General features: G+C 38.9%; 1 protein-coding gene across 13 annotated transcripts in view; it reads right to left on the bottom strand.

Annotated features, from left to right (window-relative positions):
* Git2 (GIT ArfGAP 2) overlaps window positions 1–22,737 on the bottom strand; it is a 50,728-nt gene that overhangs the window by 25,007 nt on the left and 2,984 nt on the right. For 7 of the 13 annotated variants that reach the window (XM_078038914.1, XM_078038918.1, XM_078038916.1 and 4 more), the window contains exons 2-11: window positions 21,334–21,467; window positions 19,393–19,505; window positions 18,679–18,784; window positions 16,687–16,773; window positions 16,446–16,576; window positions 13,657–13,751; window positions 5,889–5,934; window positions 4,528–4,579; window positions 1,205–1,277; window positions 855–952 (exon numbers count right to left, since the gene is read on the bottom strand). In XM_078038914.1, the coding sequence (XP_077895040.1) occupies window positions 855–952; window positions 1,205–1,277; window positions 4,528–4,579; window positions 5,889–5,934; window positions 13,657–13,751; window positions 16,446–16,576; window positions 16,687–16,773; window positions 18,679–18,784; window positions 19,393–19,505; window positions 21,334–21,467 (935 nt within the window). The remainder of the gene's footprint in view (window positions 1–854; window positions 953–1,204; window positions 1,278–4,527; window positions 4,580–5,888; window positions 5,935–13,656; window positions 13,752–16,445; window positions 16,577–16,686; window positions 16,774–18,678; window positions 18,785–19,392; window positions 19,506–21,333; window positions 21,468–22,737) is intronic. The other 6 variants (XM_078038915.1, XM_078038919.1, XM_078038917.1 and 3 more) reach the window with 1 other exon arrangement.

Below are 22,737 nucleotides of genomic sequence, written 5' to 3'. Positions count from 1 at the left end.
ATATTTTAATTTTACTAAGATATTTTCCAAAATGAAGAATTCCTCTGTAAAAGGATATGCTTAATTTTGAGTCTTGTGAGAAACTGGTAAGCAAACTATTTATTTCTAAAGTCTACAGCAACTTTAAATCCTATCTGTAGCATGATCAAGCTCATCCCACATTGCCAACTCAGAGGATCTTCATTATACATTTGGCTAATCTGCCTTTGGCCTGCTTGCTTCAATTACTAGTAGGGCTAAAGATTTCTTCATAAGCCATTTCTATTTCTTCTGTGAATTGTTTCATATTCTTTCCTAGTCAGCTATTTACATCTATTTACATCTTGTAGGAATGCTTTACCACTGAGCTACATTCTGAGACCACCTACCCCCCTGCCTTTTTTTTGGTATTGGGGATTGAACTCAGGGGCACTCAACCACTGAGCCCCATCCCCAGCCCTATTTTGTATTTTATTTAGAGACAGGGTCTCATTGAGTTGCTTAGTGCCTTGCGATTACTGTGGCTTTGAACTCGTGATCCTCCTGTCTTAGCCTCCGGAGCCACTGGGATCACAGGTGTGTGCCACTGCGCCCAGCCCCAGCCCTTTTTGAGACAGGCTCTCGCTAAGTCGCTGAGGCTGGCTTTGAACTTTTGATCCTCCTGCCTCAGCCTCCGGAGTTGCTGGGATCACAGTTATGCACTACTGCAACTGGCTCTTAGGGCGTTGTGAATTGTGTGTTTATGCATAAAAAGGACATTCAATTTTAATCAATCAAAAAACACTTAAGATACTCATCCTGGAAATATCAAACACCATGACATCAGCCATTCCCCAAATAATACTTCTAATTATTTTTTAAACTGAGCTACTTGCCTGGTTTCGTGTTGATGAATACTCGGGATTGACCGGAAGAAAGGGGACGACAGTTGTCTCGGTTACCAGGGTGCTGTGGTTTTGCGTGGCAAGCCAGACTAGCCAGAGGAAAGAGCCAGAGACAGAATCTCATCACACCTGGGGTGCCACTGCTCTGCTGGGAGGCACGGCTCACGCGTTACTAGGGAGACTTAGGGAAGCACACTCTGAAGCCAACACACGCAAAGGTACACGTCGACACACGAGTTATCAGGACAGTAGAAATTGGGCAAGTAAAACACTGAGGCTGGCAGCTTGTCACTGCCCACTGATAACAGAAGCTTAGTAGATAAAGGCACATGTTAAGTCACCTGCATCAGTCTCTCGCCTGTCAACTTCATCGTACACATCCATGGCAAGTTCTTCAAACAAATGATTACTTAGCTGAAAGTAAAAATATCAGGAACACAAGGGACAACGATTAACACCAGGAGGACGAGAGGGGACTGTGACTTATTCACCCTTTTATCTCCAATGTCTTATTCAAAGCCAGGGCCTAGCAAATGCCCTGTTACACAGACAACATGCCACAATTGTACAGAGCCTCTAGAAGCATCTGCCTCCCGAAGCAGCCTCACTACTTTATGACACCCAGCAGGGTCGCTGCTACGAGAAGGTTAGAGGTGGCTAATCTTGCGCTCAGAGGTGGACCCAGTCCTCTACTCTCCTTGGGGCGCCCCTATGAGTGTCTTCCATCTTGACAGCATTTGTCATTTCCCCAAAATGTAAGGGCTCCTAAACCCCTGGGAGGATTAAGAGGTGAAAACATGCCCTTTGACAGAATAATCTGCACCACTGCACAAAAACTCCAACCAGAACGGGGTGAGGTCTCTTGGCTGTCTTGCTGGGAGCAGTCCTTCAACCCCAGGGCCGAGTGTCCCTGACAAAACACCACCTGACTCATCAATACTCTGAGCAGTGTCAGCTCACAACACAATCACCGTAGGCTGAGGGGCCTTACTGGCTGCAGGGACAGGGAGGACAATCAAGGTCTTTCCAACTCAGATGAGGTTAGACCCCTGACAGGTGGCACTGGCTGTCTCTGCACTTTTTACCTCAGGAAACTCACTCTGGCACTTGGCAGTTGTGACTCTTCCCTGCTCTGTGAGGGCAGATGCTCAATTTGTTACAGTGCCAACCATCCTCCTCATATCCTGAAGCAGTACCAGATACTCGGCAGGGGCTCAGGAACATCCACTCACTAACGGACCTGAAGGTCTTCTGTGCAGCAATTTAAAATGCCTCACACAGACACCTCACAGGAAGGAATAGTGAAAGGTATATGATACATTGTTGAGTGAAAAAAGCAGGAGACAAAAGTGTGATACACATGAAATAAGACTTGAAAGAAATACACCAAAACACTGAGCCTGAATTCACTTACAGGGACTGAGGGTGATTCTCCCCTCTATTTTCAATACCTCAATGGTCAAGCTGTAGTTACATTAAAAATAAACCCTGAAAGCCTGCTGCTAGATAAGAAAATGAAGGGTTGGGAGCTTGAACTTGCTTGATAAACACTCATCTCTTCCTCCAAAGGACTACAGGCCTTATCATTATTGCTATCACTAACAACAACAGCACTGGTCAACACTGACTAAGGGCTCACATTCCAGGCACTGTGCTAACAGCATCCTATTTAATACTTAAAACACCTCCATGAAGATAGGGTTTGCTATTGTCCCATTTTACAAACAAAGAAACTGAGGCATAGAAGTTAGTAGCTTGCCTAAAGTCAAAAGCTAATAAGTACTAGACCTGAGATTCAGGTTTAAGTCTACCAAAATGTTAACATTTACTAATTCAGGAAAATACTGATCTTTGTTTTTCATTAGGGAGAGAGGGAGGTAAAGAGAAAGAAAGAAGAGAGGATGATAGGGAGGAAAATGAAAGGGAGAAAAAGGGAGGGGAAAGAAGGAAGAAATGAGGAGGGAGGGAGGAAAGGAGAGAAGGAACAAATGGTGACCCGGTCCAGGTAAGAGCAGCACCTGCGAGGAGCCGGCAGGGTAGGGTCCACAGGCAAGAGGAGCAGCAACCCTTCCTGAGCAGCTCTGCTGAGCACTGCCTCCCTCTTCTGGGGAAGGACACCGAGGCACTGGGAGGCTACGGCACCTTGCCTTGCAGAGAAGTGAACCTGACCCACCTGACTCACAGACCAAGTTCACCAGAGCTCTACTATGTTCCCTCCAAGCTATTTACTTAATGCCTGTGTGTGCAGGATATTAGATACAACTTTAGCTTTCATGCAGCTTCTAGCTGAGCAAATGCAAGAGAGTCAAAGGGAATTTGGGGTTTATCTAGGTTTAAATTAGTTTCAATAAAAATCTGCTCATATATTATGAACAATTAAAAGGAAAGCACAAAATACTTGGTGCTGACTTCAAAGCATATCATCTTAATACATGGTCTCTTTAAGAAAGGCAGTAAAACACACACACACACAAAACCGTAGATATAGAACACAGAGACGCCAAACAAATTGCATAAAACACATTTATTTCATAATACAGTTAAGTACTAGTAAGGAAAGGTTCATTTTCTGTAATATTTAATACTTAATGTTATATGAGGTTCTAGAAAAGGGTCTTCTCTGAGAAGGGGAATAGGAGGAAGTCACAAATAGGGAAGTTGCAGTTTCAGAGCTGGGCTTTGGGAAGGCTGCTGCCCACGCTGGGGAGGTGGTCAGACTCCAGCTCCTCGAATGAGAAAGGCAGGGGAGCCGCGTGGGGTAGACACGTGGGCAACAGAGGGCCTCAGAAGAGGACATGAATACAGCAGCTCTAGGTCTCAGAGAGTGTGAACACACACACACACACACACACACACACATACACACACACACACACACACACACACACACACGACCAGGGCAAGGTCTGAAAGGTGAGTTGGAAGATGCCCTTCAAGGTTATGGAAAGAAGTTAAGAGTCTGATTCAGAGAGCAATGAGAGGAGGTCAAGAGTAGAGTCTGGGGTTAAAATAGCTGGGAGGCTCCCCTTGAGGTAGCTGGACCAGGGGAAATGGTTCCCAGAGAAGTCAGTCTCCAGGGGACCTGACTATGGCTGGCTGGGCCAGCTGCAAACACACACACTGATCACAGTGAGGCTGTGACCCGTGGAGTTCCACGAGCTGTCAGGACACAGTGGGTCTGGACCACCAGCTTTGAAGCACGAATCTGAAAACCTCTGATGAATGGCACAGGATGGGTGAGAGAGTCACCACCGTGGCAGTGAGTGAACCTGCAAACTCACCAGCAGGCCAGCACCAGATTTTGTCATTCCCTGGCATCCAGCACGGCTAGACAAAACTCCAGGAAGGGTGCCCACTTACTCATTTACATGAGAGAACTAGGCGACTTTCACAAAGAGAAACAACTTCCTAATGTCACAGGTCCTGCCTTTAGTTCTCAATATGACAGAAAAATGGGGATATTTGAAGCAGAGCCTATGAACTAGATATACTGAACTAGATGTACTTTCGGTCTTCATTGCTATATACTCAATGGTCTGCTTCTAATTTATCATCTGAAAGTATGAAATAAAGTAATCTGATGCAGTGGGTAACTTGTACCGAGAACAGGTATTGGCAGAATACACTGATTCCCACACCGGGTTCACAATAAAGAGATACTCACAGACTGAAGTTTCTTCTTAGCAGCTTTTGCCAATTCAGACAAATCCAGGCTGCTAAGAAAATGTACAAAACTAATAAGCAAATAAATAGAACCATGTTTGTGAGCTCTGTAGATTAAGATACCCAAGGGATGAAAATATTAGTTATAGTTCACGGACACACTGAGTCAAGCATTCTATGGCCCAAAAGAGTTCGTGAGGAAACCGAAACAACATGTCAGAGTGATTCATTTCAGAAGTACAGTAGTCATATCACATATGATAAAGAGAAAAAAATCACCCACCAACTAAATGACAAAAGCTACTGTCAGGTTAATTTCCAGGTCCTTATTATGTGAGGAGTCACAATTATTATCTTTTTGGTACTAAAGATTTAACCCAGGGGTGCTTAACCACTGAGCTATATACCCAGCCCTTTTTATTTCTTAGAGATAGAGTCTCATGAAGTAGCCTAGGGCCTGGCTAAGTTGCTGAGGCTGGCCTCAAACTTTCAATCTTGCCTCAGTGTCTGGAGTCACTGGGGTTACAGGCATGTGACACCATGCCCAGCTATAATTTTTGAAGTACTAAAAAAAAAAAAAAAAAAAAACAAAAGAAAAGGCAAGATAGAAGAAAATATAAAAAACGAAAATATGAAAAACTGGAATGGCAAGATTACACCTGGAACAGCAGTTAATCATTTCATAACTCTTGACATTATTTGTGCAAAGGTAACTGGCTAAATAGGGCTTAAGGTTCATCCCTGTAAGCAACAAACTAATTACAATTCAGGGGTCGGCAGATTATGGCCTACTTTTTGCTTAGCCCATGAATTAAGAATGCTTTTTTATATTTTTAAATGATTGGGGGATAAAAAAAAAGGAAGAACAACATTTCATAAGATATGAAAATTATATGAAATTCAAATTCCAGTGCCTGGAAAAAAATTTTCTTAGACAGACATGCCCATTCATTTAGCGTCCCCAGATGCTTTCATGTAAAATGGCAGAGTTGAGGGGTTGCAACAGAAGCTGCAAGGGGACCTTGATAAAGTTTTCCAACCCCAGTTATAGAAAAAGAATATCATCTCTAATGGTACAAAAATATTTTGTGAATATGATCTGTTGACACAATGTACTATCACAACTGTGTAAAACAGTGACACTGACTCCAATTTCCTTATCAGTAAATTTGTTACTGTGCTCTTTTAAACTAAAGTTTGATAGGTGGTTTACTTACAGACGTCTTATTTCCAAATTGTATAGCCATAAAAGAGAAAAATGTATGGGCTTTGTTAAACACAAAAATATGATATATTTAAATACTATATTACCGAGGAAATACTGGGGGCAGGTACAATTGATTGATCTTTTGAGGGTCTTACCTGTCTGCCATTTGAGGTATTATAAAGTGCTGTCCGTTTTTGTGATCTGAAACAAAAAGCAAAGTTTTGGTCATATAAAATATGAATAGGACCTATAAAGGAATACCACCATTATTTTCTCAATATAAGCTTCACAATTAGCATTTTTTTTTGTAATTATGAATCATGTGGGGAAAAGAAGTTGCCGGATTGGCTATAAATTCCTGAGGACATGGGTGGTACGGAGGATACAGTCTTGTTTTCCTTGGTGTGCAGGTCTAGACACCCAGTAGAAGACAATGCTCACTGTAAACCTTAGGCTTGTTCACCCCAGGGTGAGCGATGGTCCTGAGCTGTGGAGGAATGCTGAGGGGGTAGAATTAGCTCACAGCAGGCTTCTATCACTTCACTGTGTGGGACCCTGGTGCTTCAGTGAGCTTTGGTAGCTTCTTCAAATTATTGAAGACAGGGCTTGGGCAGGTGGCCTTTGCAGATTCAGAGAGAAATTCCATCTCCCAAGATGCTGACTGACTTGGTCCTATTCTAGCTTTGGAGGATGCTGGTCCACATTCCAACAAATAAAGCTGTTATAGGCATCTACACAGGCTTTTGTGTAAGTTGTATTTTTCTTGAGTAAATACCTAGGAAGGGACTGCTAGGTTATATGGTAAATGTGTGTTTAACAGGGTAAGAAGCCACTAGACTTTTTCCCAGAATAGCTCTTTTATTGTGTGTGTGGTGCTAGAGATTGAACCCAGAGCCACTCTATTGCTGAGCTACATATCCAGCCCTCTTAAAAATTTATTTTATTTTGAGATGGGTTCTTTCTAAGATGCCCAGGCTGGCCTTGAATTTGTGATCATCCTGACTGAGTTGTTGGGATTGCAGGCATGTGCCACTACACGGGGATAGCTCTATCATTCTGTATTCCAAACAGCAACCTACGAGAGTTATGGTTGCTCTAGCTCTTTCCCAACACTTGTATTGTCAATTTTAGGTTTACTTTGTTTTAAAAATTTTAGTCATTCTAATAAGTATGCTGTGGGACCACATTGTGGTCTTAATTTACATTTCCCAATTGGCTAATGATTCTGAGATTATTTCTTTGTGCTTATTTCTTTGCCACCTACATACTGTCTTTGTCCAAGTTTCTCTCCTTTCTCCTGGTGTCTGTGTTCTTAAGGCTGGTACTGTCTCAGCTTCCAAAGTACTGGGACTACAGGTATGTGCTACCACATCTGTCTCTGCCCAAGTTTTTATTGGGTTGTTTTTTTTCTTACTATTGAGTTTTTTTTTTTTTTTTTTTAAGAGAGAGAGAGAATTTTTTAATTTTTTTTTTTTAGTTTTCGGTGGACACAATATCTTTATTTTATTTTTTGTGGTGCTGAGGATCGAACCCAGTGCCCTGCTCATGCCAGGCGAGCGCGCTACCGCTTGAGCCACATCCCCAGCCCCTTACTATTGAGTTTTAAGAGTGCTTTAAACATTCTAAATACAAGTTCTTTCATTTTGTTTGTGGGCTGGGAAAAAATTCTGGGCTTACACATCCTATCCCTTAGATACATATTTCTTATTGAATATGTGATTTCCAAATATTTTCTTCCAGACTGTGGCTTGTTTTTTTCATTCTCTCAACCACAGTTTTCTCAGAGTAAGTGTTCAATTTTGATAAAGCCTTCCACTGTGAGCTATATTCCCAGCCTATTTTTTTAAATTTTGCTAATGTATTTATTAGGACATTACAGCTATACAGAGTAGTGTGGTATATTTTGACATATCCATAGATGCATATAACACAATTTGCTCCCTTTCAATCCCCAGTACTTCCTCTTTCCCTTCCCCCCTTTACCTGATCCCCTTCCTTTATCTACTGAACTTCCTTCCACTTATTTTTTTAAATTGATACATTGTACATAAAAGTAGAATTCATTGTGATACATTCATACATGCACATAGCATAGTTTGTTCAATTTCATTCCATGGTTCCTCCCTTTCCCATCCCTCCTCCTCCCTCTCTCTCCTTCTTCCTCCATTCTATTTTCATGAGATCTCCTTCTTAAAAACTCCTTATTTTTCTCTAGCTTCTACACATAAGAGAAAACATCTCACTCTTGAGTTTCTTATTTCACTTGGCATGATATTCTATAGTTCCATTCATTTATCAGCAAATGCCATTATATCATTCTTCTTCTTTTTGTTGTAGTGCTGGGGATTGAACCCAGGGTCTTGCGCACACTAGGCAAGGCTCTACCACTGAGCCACATTCCCAGCTCAAGTTCATGCTTCTTTACGGCTGAATAAAACTCTATTGTGAATATATAGGTGACATTTTCTTTATCTATTCGCCTGTTTTTGGGCACTGAGGCTGGTTCCATAACTTGTCCATTGTGAATTGTGCTGTTATGGACACTGGTATGCATGTTTCAGTTATATAGTTATATAGCCTATGCTAATTTCAGTTCTTTTGGATAAATACCCAGGAGTGGGACAGCTGGGTCATATAGTGGTTCTAATTCCAATCTTCTGAGGAATCTCCATACTGCTTTCCAAAGTGGTTATACTAATCTTCAGACCTAACAACAATACAGAAGTGTAGCTTTCTCCACATCCTTGCCAGCAATTATTGCAATTTGTGTTCTTGATGATTGCCATGTTAACTGGAGTGAAAGGAAATCTCAATGCAGTTTTGGTTTGCACTTCCCTGATTGCTAAGAAGCTACAGTAATCAAAACAGCCTGGTATTGGCATAAAAATAGCCGTGAAGACCAGTAGAATAGAAGACAGAGACAAATCCACAGAGATAGTCATCTGATTCTTTTTTTTTAATATCTTTATTTTGTTTATTTTTTATGTGGTGCTAAGAATTGAACCCAGTGCCTCACACATGCTAGGCAAGTGCTCTACCACTGAGCCACAATGCTGGTCCCCATCATCTGATTCTTGACAAAGTGATAAAAATATAGGTTGGAGAAAAGATAGCCTTTTAAACAAATGGTGCTGAGAAAACGGATATCCATGTGTAAAGAACTCGCTCTCTCAACCTGCACCAAAGATCAATTCAAAGAGGATCAAACACCTAGGAATTAGACCAAAAATAATGGAACCGCAGTTAGAAGAAAACTAACGCAATGGTCAGGCACCATTCTTCCTGAATAAGACTCCTAAAACTCAAGAAATAAAACTGCGAATCAATACATTAGATGGTCTCAAATTAAAAAGCTTCTGCACAGCAAAGGAAACAAGATGGTGGTAACAGATCCTCCAGGATGAAAACAAATCTTTGCCAGCTATTTTTCTGACAGGGGATTAATATCCAAAATATATTAAGAACTCAAAAAAAAAAAACCAAAACACTAAAAACCCTCCAAATAACCCAATCAATAAGTGGGCAAATTAGCAGATATTTCTCCAAAGAATAAATACAAATGGCCAACGAATACATGAAAAAATGTTCAACATCTCTGGTTCCTGTTTCTTACTAATCTTTTAATGTTTGATTTTGTTTTATTTTAGCGATATTCCCATCTGTATATTCTTCCTTTTTTGCTAGTATGGCTAGACATTTATCAATTTTACTGATCTTTTCAAAGAATCAGTTTTCGGTCTCATTAATTTTTCTGCTTTCTTTCCTCTTTCGATTTCACTGATTTATGCTCTTTATCATTTCTTGCTTTCTGCTTGCTTTGGGTTTATTTTATTCATCTTTTTCTAGTTTCTTCAGGGGGAAACTTTTGATAGACCTTTCTTCTTTTCTAATGCAAGAATTAAAGGTTATAAAATATTTTTCTAAAGCATTACTTTTGTTGTATTTCACAGATTTTGATAGGTCATGTAGTTGAAAATATTTTCTGATTTCCCTCAAGACTTTCTTTTAGACACATGGATTATTTAGAAGCATGTTGTTCAATTTCCAAGCACCTGAGATATTACAGTTTTATTTTCATTGTCCCTTTCTAGCTTAATTCCATTATGATCAGCAAATATATTTCGTAGTATTTTAAATCTTTTAGATTTGCTAAGTTTTGTTTTATGACCCAGGATATGGTTTCCCCTCTTAAATGTTCAATGTATACTTGAAGTGTGGGTATTCTGATGTTGGGTTCAGAATTCTAAGAATGTCAATTAGATTGAGTTGATCTTTCATTTGGTTTAGATTTATATCCTTACTGACTTTCTACCCACTAGTTCTACTTATTGTTCAGTCTCTAACAATATTTGTGGATCTGTCCTTTTCTATCAGCTCTATTGAGGTCTGCTTCATATAACTGGAAGCTCTGTTGCTGGTTATGGACAATTTAGACTTATGTCTTGGTGAACTGACCCTTTGATCATCATTTTATGTTCTTTCTATCTGAGGTCTACTTTGTCTGACATGAATACATTCTCTCTAGCTGTCTTTAACTTATGGTTTGTATGGAATGTTTTTGTACATCTTTTGGCATTTAATTTTATCATTATATTTAGAGCAGGTTTCTTGTACACAGCATATAGCTCAATCTTTTTTTTTAAATTGGTGTATTTAGAACATTAATGTAATTATTGCTATATCTGGATTTACGCCTATCATTTTATTATTTATTTTGCTTGATTCTCAGATTTCTGTTTTCCCTTTTTATTTAATTTTTTTTTAAGACGGGGTGGGTGGATGTAGGGGTGGGGATTTTGCTATGTATGTTGCCCAGGCTGGTCTTGAACTCCTGGGCTTAAGCAATCCTCCCAGCTCATCCTTCTAAGTAGCTGGGACTATAGGATAGCCATACACCACCATGCCTGGGTTAAATATTTTCAATCAAAATATCTTTTGACCATCCGAATAATTTCTAACATTCCATTTTAGTTTATCTTTACAGTTTTTGACAACTTTTCTCTTTTAAGTGGTTATGCTAGGGATTACAATATATTTACTTAACTTCTCACAGGCTACTAAGAAATAATATTTTACCATTTTAAGTACAATGTAGAAATATTATCGTATTTCTTTATTCTTTTCCTTTTCCTACTGTGGCACGATATTGACATATTCTATACATCTACCTGCTAATCATGTCTTTCAACTCTCACATGTACTTATAGAATTTAAGAGGAAAACACAATCCATTATATTACCTTGGTACTTATTTCTGCTGATCTTTTTCATTCTTGAAGTTCCAAGATGCTCTTTGGTATCATTTCCACCCAAAAAATATTCCCTAGAATTTCTATTAGCACAATAAATTATTATTTTACTTCACCTTAGAATGTCTTTATTTTGACTTCAAAAGGTCATTTGCATTGGATATAGAGTTCTGGATTGACAGTTTTTTTTTTTTTTTTCTTTTTTGGTACTGGTGACTGAACCCAGGAGTGCTGTCCAATTGAACTACATCCCCCAGTCCTTTTAATTTTTATTTTGAGGAAGGACCCCACTAAGTTGCTGAGGCTGGCCTTGAACTTGTGATCCTTCTCTCTTAGCCTCCCAAGCTGCTGGGATTACAGGTGAGCACTATAACATCCAGCAATAGTTTCTTTCTCTCAGAGCTTTAAAAATATTTCTGCATTTTCTTCTCATCTTCATGGTTTCTGATGAGAATAAGGATGACGTTCAAAAAGTTTGGTGTTGTGGGACATTCTGATTACAGATACTTAATTGGCGAAATCTATGCAAATATTCCCAAATCTAAAAGCTTCCAAAATCAAAAACATTTCTGTCCCAGATAGTTTGGATGAGGGATGCTTAAGCTTTAAAGTGTGTTGGATTTTTTTTTTTTCTGGCTGCAGTCAAGAAGGTTCCTCTAAAATCTTAGCTTTCTGCAGTTTGGTTTTGAAGTTCCAAACATGGCTTTCTTTCAGTTCATCATCTTGGGGGTTTGTTGAGGCTCTTGAACCTGTAAGTGTCTTTGACAAATTTTTAGAGTTTTTGGCCAATATTTCGTCAAATATTTTTTCTGAACAACAGTCTTTCTCATCTTTGTGGAAGTCCAATGATACCAATGTCAGATCTTCTGGTACTTTTTGATTTGTCTCTGAGGCTCTGTTTAGGTTTTTCTCCTTCCCACTGCTTTTCCAATTGCTCCAACTGGATAATTTCTAGTAATTTATTTTCAGTTTGCTGACTTTTTTTTTTTTTTTTGTTATCTCTCAGCTGCTATTAAGCCTACTCAGTGAGTTCTCTTACCTTTTTAGAGCATGGTTTTACCAGCTTCTTTAATAGGTGATAATTTCAACACTTACGTCACCTTGGGGTTGCTATCTATTGACTGCTTTCCTGAGATTTGGTTCTTCATCAGTTCAGTCTCTACAGATGGTACTTGGATATTTTTAATATTAAGTTGTGAGACTCTGGGCCTTCTTTAAACTCTATGGAGAATGTAAACATTTTGTTTTAGCAGGCAGAGCAGGTTGGGTTCTGCCTGTGGGGCAGGGTGAGAGAATGGGGAGAAAAAGAAGAGCAATCTAGACTTCCTAATGCCTCTATCAGACATTTAGGCAACTGTGTACCCACGGGCTTGCTCCTGGGATGGGAAGGAACAGAAAAAGGAAAGAAGAAAAAACCCCAGGGGAATCCCCTACTCTTAGTCTTGTACGAGTCCCATTTACTGCTCTTTAGACCAGAAAGAGAGGGCTTCTTTGCACTCGTTATGCAGTTCCAGGTCTCAGGTTGCCACTCACTCATATCAGAAGTAAAACAAACAGGACCCTCAATACCAGCTTGATGGCACTTCAAGTTCCTTAATCCACCACTTGGATTTTACTTACTCTTCGGAGTCCTTAGAGAGCTGCCCTGAGCATTTGGTCCAGGGTTTTTAGTGCCAATCCCCAGGAGACAGGATGGGGTGTGACTACTCCATCTTACTCAGTGGTGAAAGTGCACCAGGGGCTCTTAACTCTACTGTACAACCAGGGTAGATAACCATCATGGACATGTATGTGGACATTATGATCAGGCATTGGCAAACTATGCACAGCTCTGAACAGTAAATATTTTAGGCTCTGTGGTGTCCTGTGACAATACATCCTATTCAACTCTGCCATTGTTGTGTGAAAGCAGCCACATACAAGATGTGAGTGAGTGGTCCGTCTAGTTTGCAATCAAACTTTTTTTTTCAGCAGGGTGGGTGGGTACTAGGGATTGAACTCAGGGTTACTCAACCATTGAGCCACATCCTCAGGCCTATTTTGCATTTTATTTAGAGACAGGTCTCACTGAGTTGCTTAGCGCCTTGCTTTTGCTGAGACTGGCTTTGAATTCACAATCCTCCTGCCTCAGCCTCCCGAGTTGTTGGGATTACAGGTATGCACCACCATGCCTGGCTTGCAATTAAACTTTAATGAAACAGGTGACAGGCTGGGTTTGGTTTACAGACCATGGTTTGCAGATCCCTGTTCCCTATCACAAATAAGATGATTAGATACAGGTAAAATCACTTTTGGACTTTTTTCTATCCTTAGCAGAATTCTTCAAATTCAGTACAAAAGTTGTTGTTTTGCTCTTCCTTTGCTAGTTCCATGACGTTCAAGTACCGTGGAGCACATTCAACACTGGGATGATTATGCTCTTTGATTCTGGAGAAGCCACTTCTCCAGAGGTAAAAGGAAGTTTTACAAACTAAAAGTTCAAAGAGATTTAACCAACTTTGTATCTTTTACATAGAGCTGAAAATTCAACCATCATCTTTTCCCTATAAAGAAATTACTCCCAATTTTCTGAAGGACATTAAAGAAGAGGAGGTCATAAAAAATAGTGTCCTGTCTTGTTTTCCCAGAACCTTCCAGAGTGGAGGTGTGGTGAGGCCGTTAGCCTTTCACTCACCAGGTTTCCTGCCGCAGAGATAGAAGGCCAGTCTGTCTGTTAGCTCGTACTGTATTTCCACAAGGCGTTCTGCCAGCTCATGGTGCCCTCCTTGCCTACCAAGAGAAAACAAAGTACCATTGATATCACTCAGGATTCACTGGCTGGAGAGTAGGAAAGTACAAACACATCCCCTGAGACACCTGAGCAGCTTAGCAAACATGACTTTTTAGAATAATCAACCTTTTTTTTGGTGAGATAGATTGTTAAGATCTACTTTGAGTCCTATTTTTATAAATTGTTTATAAAACAATTTGAACTATCCATTTCCTTTATTAATTCACAAAACAGAATACTTAATGGGAAATTCAAAGACTCATGAGAGATTTAAAGAAAGAGGTTCCAAAAAATTAATTGGAGTGTTTCTAGAAACATACGATGTCCAGACCTCATCCTTGGAAATTCTGAATCATAAGACTGGGATGGGCCTGGGCATTAATATTTTGAAGAAGGTCTTTCCCTTGGATGATTCTGAGGCAGCCAGTCTACCTCTGGATGACTCTAGAAACCACTTCTAGAGCTACAATTAGGCAGAGACAAACCAACCAAATGCAAAGCTCAGATCTAAGCTACTTTCATCTTTTTCTTCCTTTGCCTTTCTTCAGTCATGAAATAAATATTGAAGCTACTTGGAATCCTTTTAGTAACAACATTTATAAATAAATTATTAGATTGAAAGACTATTATATGTGAGGTTTGTCTGAGGAAATTCCAAAGTAAATGATAAAGTACTTAGTGCAGACTCTTTCCCTCTTCAAAGATCAAATCTAGTTTCAACCAGTTTCTTTTTCTACTATTCAAAAAACTATAAAATACTCTAACTTACCACACATCTTTGATTTATTTTTACCATGCCCATTTCTTTTGTTTCACTTTTTAAAAATTTGTTCTTTTGTTAGAAATACGTGACAGTAGAGTGTGTTTTGACATACTGTACCTACAAGGAGTATAACTTATCCTAATCCGAATCCCATTCTTGTGGTTGAACATGATGTGGAGTTTCACTGGTCATGTACTCATGTATGAACATAGGAAAGTTACGTCCAATTCATTCTACTGTCTTTCCTATTCCCATGCCCCTCCCTTCCCTTCATTCCCCTTTTTCTAATCCAATGAACTTCTCTTCTCTCCCCACCTTTATTGTGTGTGAGCATCCACATATCAGACAGAACATTCGGCCTTGATTTTTTTTTTTTTGGCATCAGCTGATGTCAATTAGCACGATAGCTTCCAGATCCATCCATCTACTGGCAAATGCCATAATTTCATTCTTCCTTATGCCAGAATAATATTCCCTTGTCTATATTTACCACATTTTCTTTATCTATTCATCTGTTGAAGGGCACCTACATCACATATTTTTTCATTTTAAAAAATATGTAAATCACAAAACATTCTATAACCGATGGTATGTGATAATTTAACTGGCAGAGCTTTTTTCTTTTTTAGTGCCATATGAAGTAATGATGCACTGTAGAATCAATGAAGCTGCAGGTCTGATGAAGTATTGTATTGCTGTGGTCATTCTCACATGTGCCTGGATGTCTTCAATAGAGTCTCCAGCTGTGCTGAATGTGCCTGTCTGCCCATCTCCAGACCTTGACTCTGCCTTCCCCTCCCCTGGATCGATGTAGTTCCTCATTTGCATGCCCACATATAACCCATTCTTTAACTAAAGGAATTTCCTAATCTTTTGGGCCACAATGAGGAAAACTTAAATATGCTCTTTAAGACCTATTGTCCATTTTGCCAATGAATCACATATTATTTTGCCTCAGTGAACTCTTTCAGGTACTTATGAATCATCTCTTCAGGAGACAATAAATTCTGGGAGGACAGAGTTTATTCATTTATCCTCATTTACTCTCTATGTAGCAAAGTATGGCACTTTGCAGTTAATAAAAGAAATTTGAAAAAAGAAGGAAAGATGATTGATCTTCTATCATTTAAATGATACTCAAGGCTAACTGATGGATTACTTGTTTTTCAGCCTTTCACAACCTTTAAATAAAGAAAAATTACAAGGATTTTACAGTGAGAACTCAGATGTTCTATCTAAAAATTACAACTAAACATTTATTACATTTGTTTTATTATATATGCATCCATAAATTTGCTTTTAAGTTCAAGCAATGATTAAGAATATTAAAAAATTGAGACAGGTATGGTGGTACAAGCCTGCAATCCCAGCTACTTGGGAGGCTGAGGCAGGAGGATCCTAAGTTTGAGGTCAGTCTCAGCAACTTAACAAGACCCTATCTTAAAATACAATAAAAAAAGGGCTGAGGGTGTAGCTCTGTGATAGAGTGCCCCTGCATTCAATCCCCAGTACTACAAAATAAAACAAAGAGTGGGTCTCTAATTCATGATACCTGATTTGCACTCTAACTATGGCTCAAATAGCAGGCATGGTAAAGGACCAAGTTAAAGACTAGAAGCTTAAGCACATGAGTTTTATGATTCTACACTTCCCTGATTTTGCCAGGCTACTCTTTTGCCTTTTTTCTGCAAAATAATGGAATATAAATCTTCAAAGGGGCTAAATGTTAATCATACACAACTCATGACTCATACCGAACACACAGAGAAATGTCAAGAATCTGTTTCTTTCTTTTTTTTTTAGTAGCTGACGGACCTTTATTTTATTTATTTATATGTGGTGCTGAGAATAGAACTCAGGGCCTTACACATGTCAGGCAAGTACGCTACCGCTGAGCCCCAGCCCCAGCCCAAGAATCCTAGTTTCTTACCTTGCATAATCAACAGGAGTTTTCCCACTAGAATCATGTGTGCCTGGGTCTGCTCCATATACTGCCAATAATTCAGCCTGTAAAATCTGCCCTGCTTTGGAGGCGACATGGAGTGGGGTGTTTCCTTTTTCCTAAGAATAATTAATAAAAAGTTGTCAGAAAAGCAAATTAGACAAACTAAAGCCTATTTGAATACAACTCAGTTTCAATTTAATATCTGAAGCAATTCACGTTTTCTTACAGGATGAAAGAAATTGGCTTGGGCTCCTAAAGACAACAGTCTCAGACAGGTTTCAAGATTTCCAGTTCTCACACTTGAATGGAGTTGCTGAAAAACACATAAACAAAAAATAATTTTCAAAAGCACCAGGAATGAGATAGTAGAGCAGCTGGTAGACTATTTTACCATACACAGCTTTAATAACACATAATCTTTATTTGGCTCAGTACCCTTTGCTGGTTACAACCATTCTTGAATTGGAAGGTAGATCAGGTTGACCTGCCCAAATGCAGGACTCATTCAAACAAGTGGCAAAACCAGAACCTGAGTGAGAGACAATATGAGGAGGATGGTTGAATGTGGCTTTGAAGTCTGACAGACCTGAATTTCAATCTCTTGCCCCTTCAACTTGTAGGACTTTGAGAAAGTTCCTTAAGTAAGCTGACCCTCAGTTTCCTCATCTTTAAAATAGTGATAACAGCCAGCCATGGTGGTACATGCCTGTAATCCTAGACAGAGGCTTGGGAGGCTGAGGAAGGAGGATTGAGAGTTTGAAGCCAGCCTTGGCAACTCAGTGAGGATGTAAGCAACCTAGTGAGAACCTGTCTCAAAATAAAAAGGGTTGGGGATGTGGCTTAATGGTTAAGCACCCTTGGGTTCAATCCCTGGTACTAAAAAAAAAAAAAAAAAAGGAGTGAGAATAATGCTACCTATTGACAAGGTTATTGTAAGGATTCAATGATATAATAAAGTGCTTGAAGAGTTCAGATGCCGTTATTAAAATAATAATTATTAGTTGCTGTCATTGTTACTGAACCTAGGGATTCAAATTCTATGCTATGCAAGTTATAGGACTCTGCCTTACACTGTACCCTCTCCACAATGCTATTCCTGGCTTATACACAATGATTTACAGAAGTCTCTTAGGGTGGGAAATAGGGCTGTGCCACACCAATTCTGTACTATTGCAGAAAAGTTCATCACCAGTAAGAAAATGAGCTGAATTCCTTAAAGGCTCTAAGATTCAATAACCCTCATCATAGGAACGGAAAAACTACTCTAGCACTCCATTCAAATACCTTTATTTTTTTTGAAAAGCTGGTTAAAAAGAAAACCCCCTGAGTCTTATTAACTAGAAGAAGTAACAATTATACACTTCTATGCAAAATTTAATATTCTGAACTGTGATCATCGCCCCTGCTCCATGCAGTGAGATTTGTCAGAAACAATGTTTTGAGAATACAGATGTGCATTTCTTATGGCATCCCTCAAAAACATGCTGAAGCCACATAAAGAAAACCATCCACTCATTCCACAAGTATAATGAACGATTCTGTGTGCTACAGCTTTGAGTCACACCCTATTTTCTGAAGACCATTCTTACTGTTCAACCTGTAAACCCGAGGAAGTTAGCCCTGTCTTTACTATGTTTTTCTAGTACTTATTAGAAACAATGGTTTAAATTTTTTTCAGTCCCTTCTAGAAACAAATTTTGAGATGGCTCCAATTCCAAACATAAATAAAAATTTATCAAAATACAGTTTAAAAACCATATTGAGAAAACAAATAGCTTTGCATATACTTATTTCTCCCCTTTACCTTTGTACCCCATTACAATAAATGGCTTCCACTCGAATTAAAATTAGAGATGAAGCTAGGCGTGGTGGGGCAAGACTATAATCCCAGCAGCTCTGGAGGCTGAGGCAGGAAGATCACAAATTCAAAGCCAGCCGCAGCAACTTAGCAGGCCCCAAGCAACTTAGTGAGATCTTGTCTCAAAATAAAACACAAAAAGGTCTGGAGATGTGGCTCTGGGTTCAATGTTGAATCCCCAGTATTTAAAAAAAAAAAAAAAATTACAGATGAAACTGATTATAAAAAAAAGCTGATACTGATTATTTAATGTACAAAAATGAGTTTTTCTTTTTTCCCTTTTGAGCGCCCCCCTTACAAAAATGACAATATGCTGTCTCATCCAGATCTCTTAGGGACTTTCAAAAGGTTATGACCCACCTTACTAAGATCTTTGGCAGTCACACTATCATCATCCCGGCAGGGTAAGCGGTGGACAAACGCTAACATCTGATACTTGGCTCTGATGAATTCTGCTTTATTGGGACTGGTTCATAAACAAAAAAGAAAACAGTTCATTCACAGTTCAGATACAACATTCCCCATTCTTTATACTGTAAAAAGAGAGGAAGTGGCCCACATCCCCCACTAAGTGAACAATGCTGAAATAAGTTTCAGGAGCAAGACCTGAAGTCTGAAAACACACATTAGTCATAATGACTGGGACTGCAGAATACCTGCTTTTTATAGCAGTTTTCTTCTCTGTGTAATTTTCTCAATTGATTGCAACCCTGGGAGGAAGTGGCATTCAGTCTCATCTTATAGGTGAGGCCTACGTCAGACTGGTGCCCAGTGCATAGATTTCTGATCTGCTTGCCTCTTGCTTGAGTGCTGAGGTTTCAATTTGATTACATCTATAGCCTCCAAGTCATGGTCTCCAACTGGAGTAACCATTAACTCCTGTCCAGTAATCATGCAAAACAGATGGTCCCCACCTGCCTCATTCCGAGTTTCTACCAGTAAAGAGCCCATGTGCAACTGGGGTAACTACCTCCTGCACTGCCCTGGTGGAGGCTGATCAAAAATAGCTGGACTCCATTTAGTGGGTCCCATTTGTTATGAAGAAGTAGAAGTATTTATAAACATTCCACTCACTGTACTTTATCCTGTGGATTAGCTTTACGTCTTCCACTCGTAATGGAGGCAGGGTCCAGTAAAGAATGCTCCCATATAGAATTTGCACCATTGTTATATAAGGTCTCAACCATCTAAAATCAAGCAGTATGAAATCATATTTTAATTTTTTTACATAAATATTAGAAGAGAATCAGTGACAAGTAGAAAACAAAGCCCCTATACATATACTAAGATGTTTTGATTATTATTCATGTTATTGTTTTCTGATTTTAGAATGAGAAAGATGAACCTGTATTCGGGATCTAGTTTTGACCAGCAGGGCAGTTAAATCTTTAAATGGGTTTGACTGTACTCTAGTCATATATTGAGGGATGAGGAACATTTTAGGGCAGTGTTTCCCAAGCCTGAACAAATACTATTTTACCCACATATTAGCTATACTAGTCACAACATTTTTCTTTAAATCTGCTCATTTTCAAAACTTATATTGATAATTATGGTATATGTGTTAGTTACAGTTTTCTCATAACACAACTATACAAATACATATTGGATTATGACCTACATCTGTCTTGAGTACCACTGATGGCTATGGTCCATATTTTGGGAATTATTGCTTTAGAACCAACCCTGGCATTTTAATTAAAATACTCATCTCTGAACTTAAATTCAGATTCTATAATATAGTATGGCTTTGTAAACGCAGACCTGGGAACAGTATACAATCCCTTTCATAGGACAATGGGCTACTGGAAACTTCTAAGCAAAAATTATTAATAATCCACACCTCCCAATTTCATCTCAAAGCAGACTCCTAAAATGTTTCCATCTTCTTTTTATATTCATAGAGATATTTTCACATCAGAGATCCAAACCTACTTGTTTGTGCCCCTTGGTTCATGCAAGCAAGTTTAAGGGCTATGCAGCTGCCATAGATTTAGTGATGTGTACTCAAGACAAATGAAGGCAAAAAGCACACTTAATCTTAAGTTCCAGGAGAACTTGAAGAATGTGTACCCCAAATAAAAGTACATGTAACATGACATCAGACCCCAAATAAGACAAAGAGCCCACTTAACATTCAATAGAGTGTTAGGCATGCAATCAAAACACATTAACTTAATTTGGTCTGATTAGTAATGACAGCTTCAAAAAACGTAAATAAGATACTTCAGAAATTTCTAAAGAACCCCAGTCCTCCTATTAAAAAAAAAAAGTTCTAAAGATATTAGTAGGTACTCGGGATTAGGTACAGTAATGAAAAGTTTTTCAGGCAGCAGCTTTTGGAAAATAATTTAAAAATAATTTCTGGGGATAATCTAGAAGGTCAACAGTGAAATATTACTAGAAAATTTTAATTTTTATCTATCTATAATTGAGCTTTTGGAACAAGATTTATGTTAGGAGTGGAACAATCTTAAATGATAAATTCAATATGGAGAGTATTTATACTCTATATCAATGGGCAAAAACCTCTATTGGATTATGATCCAAACATTTTATAAGATTTAAGAAGTATACTAGAAAAAGTAGGCATAGTGGCATAAGCCTGCTACCCCAGCTACTTGGATTGGTGGGGCAGGGGGATTGAAAGTTCCAGGCCAGCCTGGGCAACTTGGCAAAATCTGCAGGTTAAAAAAAAATATGTGTGTGTGTGTGTGTGTGTGTGTGTGTGTGTGTATATGTGTATTTATTTATTTATTATTTTTAAAAAATATTTGTTTTGTTAGTTATAGGTGGATACAATTATTATTTCATTTTTATGTGGTGCTGAGAGTAGAACCCAGTGCCTCACCCGTGCTAGGCCAGCCCTCTACCACAGAGCCACAACCTCAGCCCTGTATGTGTATTTATATATATACACACACATATATACATATATACATAAACATATATTTTAGTTGAGAAATTTTATTTGCTAAAACATAAATTACAAACTGTGTTCTTCTTACCCCTTACCTGAAGCAGTGTTGGAGGCCACGGTGTGTGTTTCAGATGCCTTACTTGGGAGATATGACGCCCTAGACTCCGATGCACACTGCAACACTCATCACATATGAAAGTTCCCCTATTTACTGATGCCCAGGAAGGATCTGGAAAGATAATGAAATCTTAGTGACAAGAATACTAGCTGGTATATATGACAGAATGGCAAAAGATATCTGATGTTTGGTTTTTTAGAAAAGCAAACCATTTTTGTTGTTTTAGCACGCTTGTCAACATATCGTGCTGGTAATCACACCCAATGACACTACCTACCTGGCTGATGAAGCACAATGTTAACTAACACCAAGGGCCCTAAATGAACAGTTTCCTTCTTTCTGGTTCAGGGCTATAATCTATAACCCTAATGTGGATCTACCATCTTAGTTGGAAGCTCTCTCATTCAACATAAGAAAAGCAAACTGAGAGAGTACAGATGAATCTCCGCAAAGAGCAAGATAATATAATTTTAACAGTGAATTATCAACAGTGGTACCTAAAGTAAATGAAATGACTTCTGTCCTAATGCACTGCTACAAATCAACATGTCTTCAAGTTAATGGAAAGCTGTGAGTGACAGGATTACTGAGTTGCTAGGGTTCTAAGGAAGGGGAAATTCGGCTTCCTCCCATAGAAAATAGTCTATGGTATCCATTAGTTGTTTATAACAAACTACTGAGTCCAAGCTTGCAAGTGATCTGAAAGAAAAGAAGCTGCTTCACGGAGACAAAGATGTAAGATAAAAATAAGTAATATATTTGATGTGTGTATTAATATTTTTTTTTCTTTGAAATTCCACAGAGCTTCAATAGACATCCTTTCAAACAACAAGTAATACATACTTAGTAAGCAGGATGGATCTGCATAAGTAAACTGAACACCAAAACCCAAATAAAGACAAACCTCTACCTTTCAAAAGATTCACAATAGGGTGACAACAGGTGCCACCCAAGCTGTCTGGTCTAAGGATTCTATTTTAAAATTCTTCAATGTCCTCAAAAACCTCTAAAATGCATACACATCATCTTTACCATTTTTAACAGTTTATTCAAACCCTTTCAAACCATATAATAAAAAGTTATGGAGGGGGCTGGGGATATAGCTCAGTTGGCAGAGTGCTTGCCTAGCATGCACAGGCCCTGGGTTCAATCCTCGGTCCCAACAAAAAAAAAAAAAAAAAGAAAGAAAAGTTATGGGATTCCAGTCAAAGACAAATACTGGAAGCCAAAGAGTGTGGTGGTTAGGAGGGCTGGCTGTGGAGGCACACATTCATGGTTTGAACCCCCATAACTGTCATTTCTTGCACAATGACCTCAGGCAAGTTACTTGAGTATCCTCACCATGGGTGAGGTGGGAATAAAACACATCTCCAGGGTGTGA

This window comes from Ictidomys tridecemlineatus, chromosome 2 (assembly GCF_052094955.1).
Source record: "Ictidomys tridecemlineatus isolate mIctTri1 chromosome 2, mIctTri1.hap1, whole genome shotgun sequence".
Taxonomy (NCBI): Eukaryota; Metazoa; Chordata; class Mammalia; order Rodentia; family Sciuridae; genus Ictidomys; species Ictidomys tridecemlineatus.
This window is presented reverse-complemented; position numbering and strand designations above follow the sequence as displayed.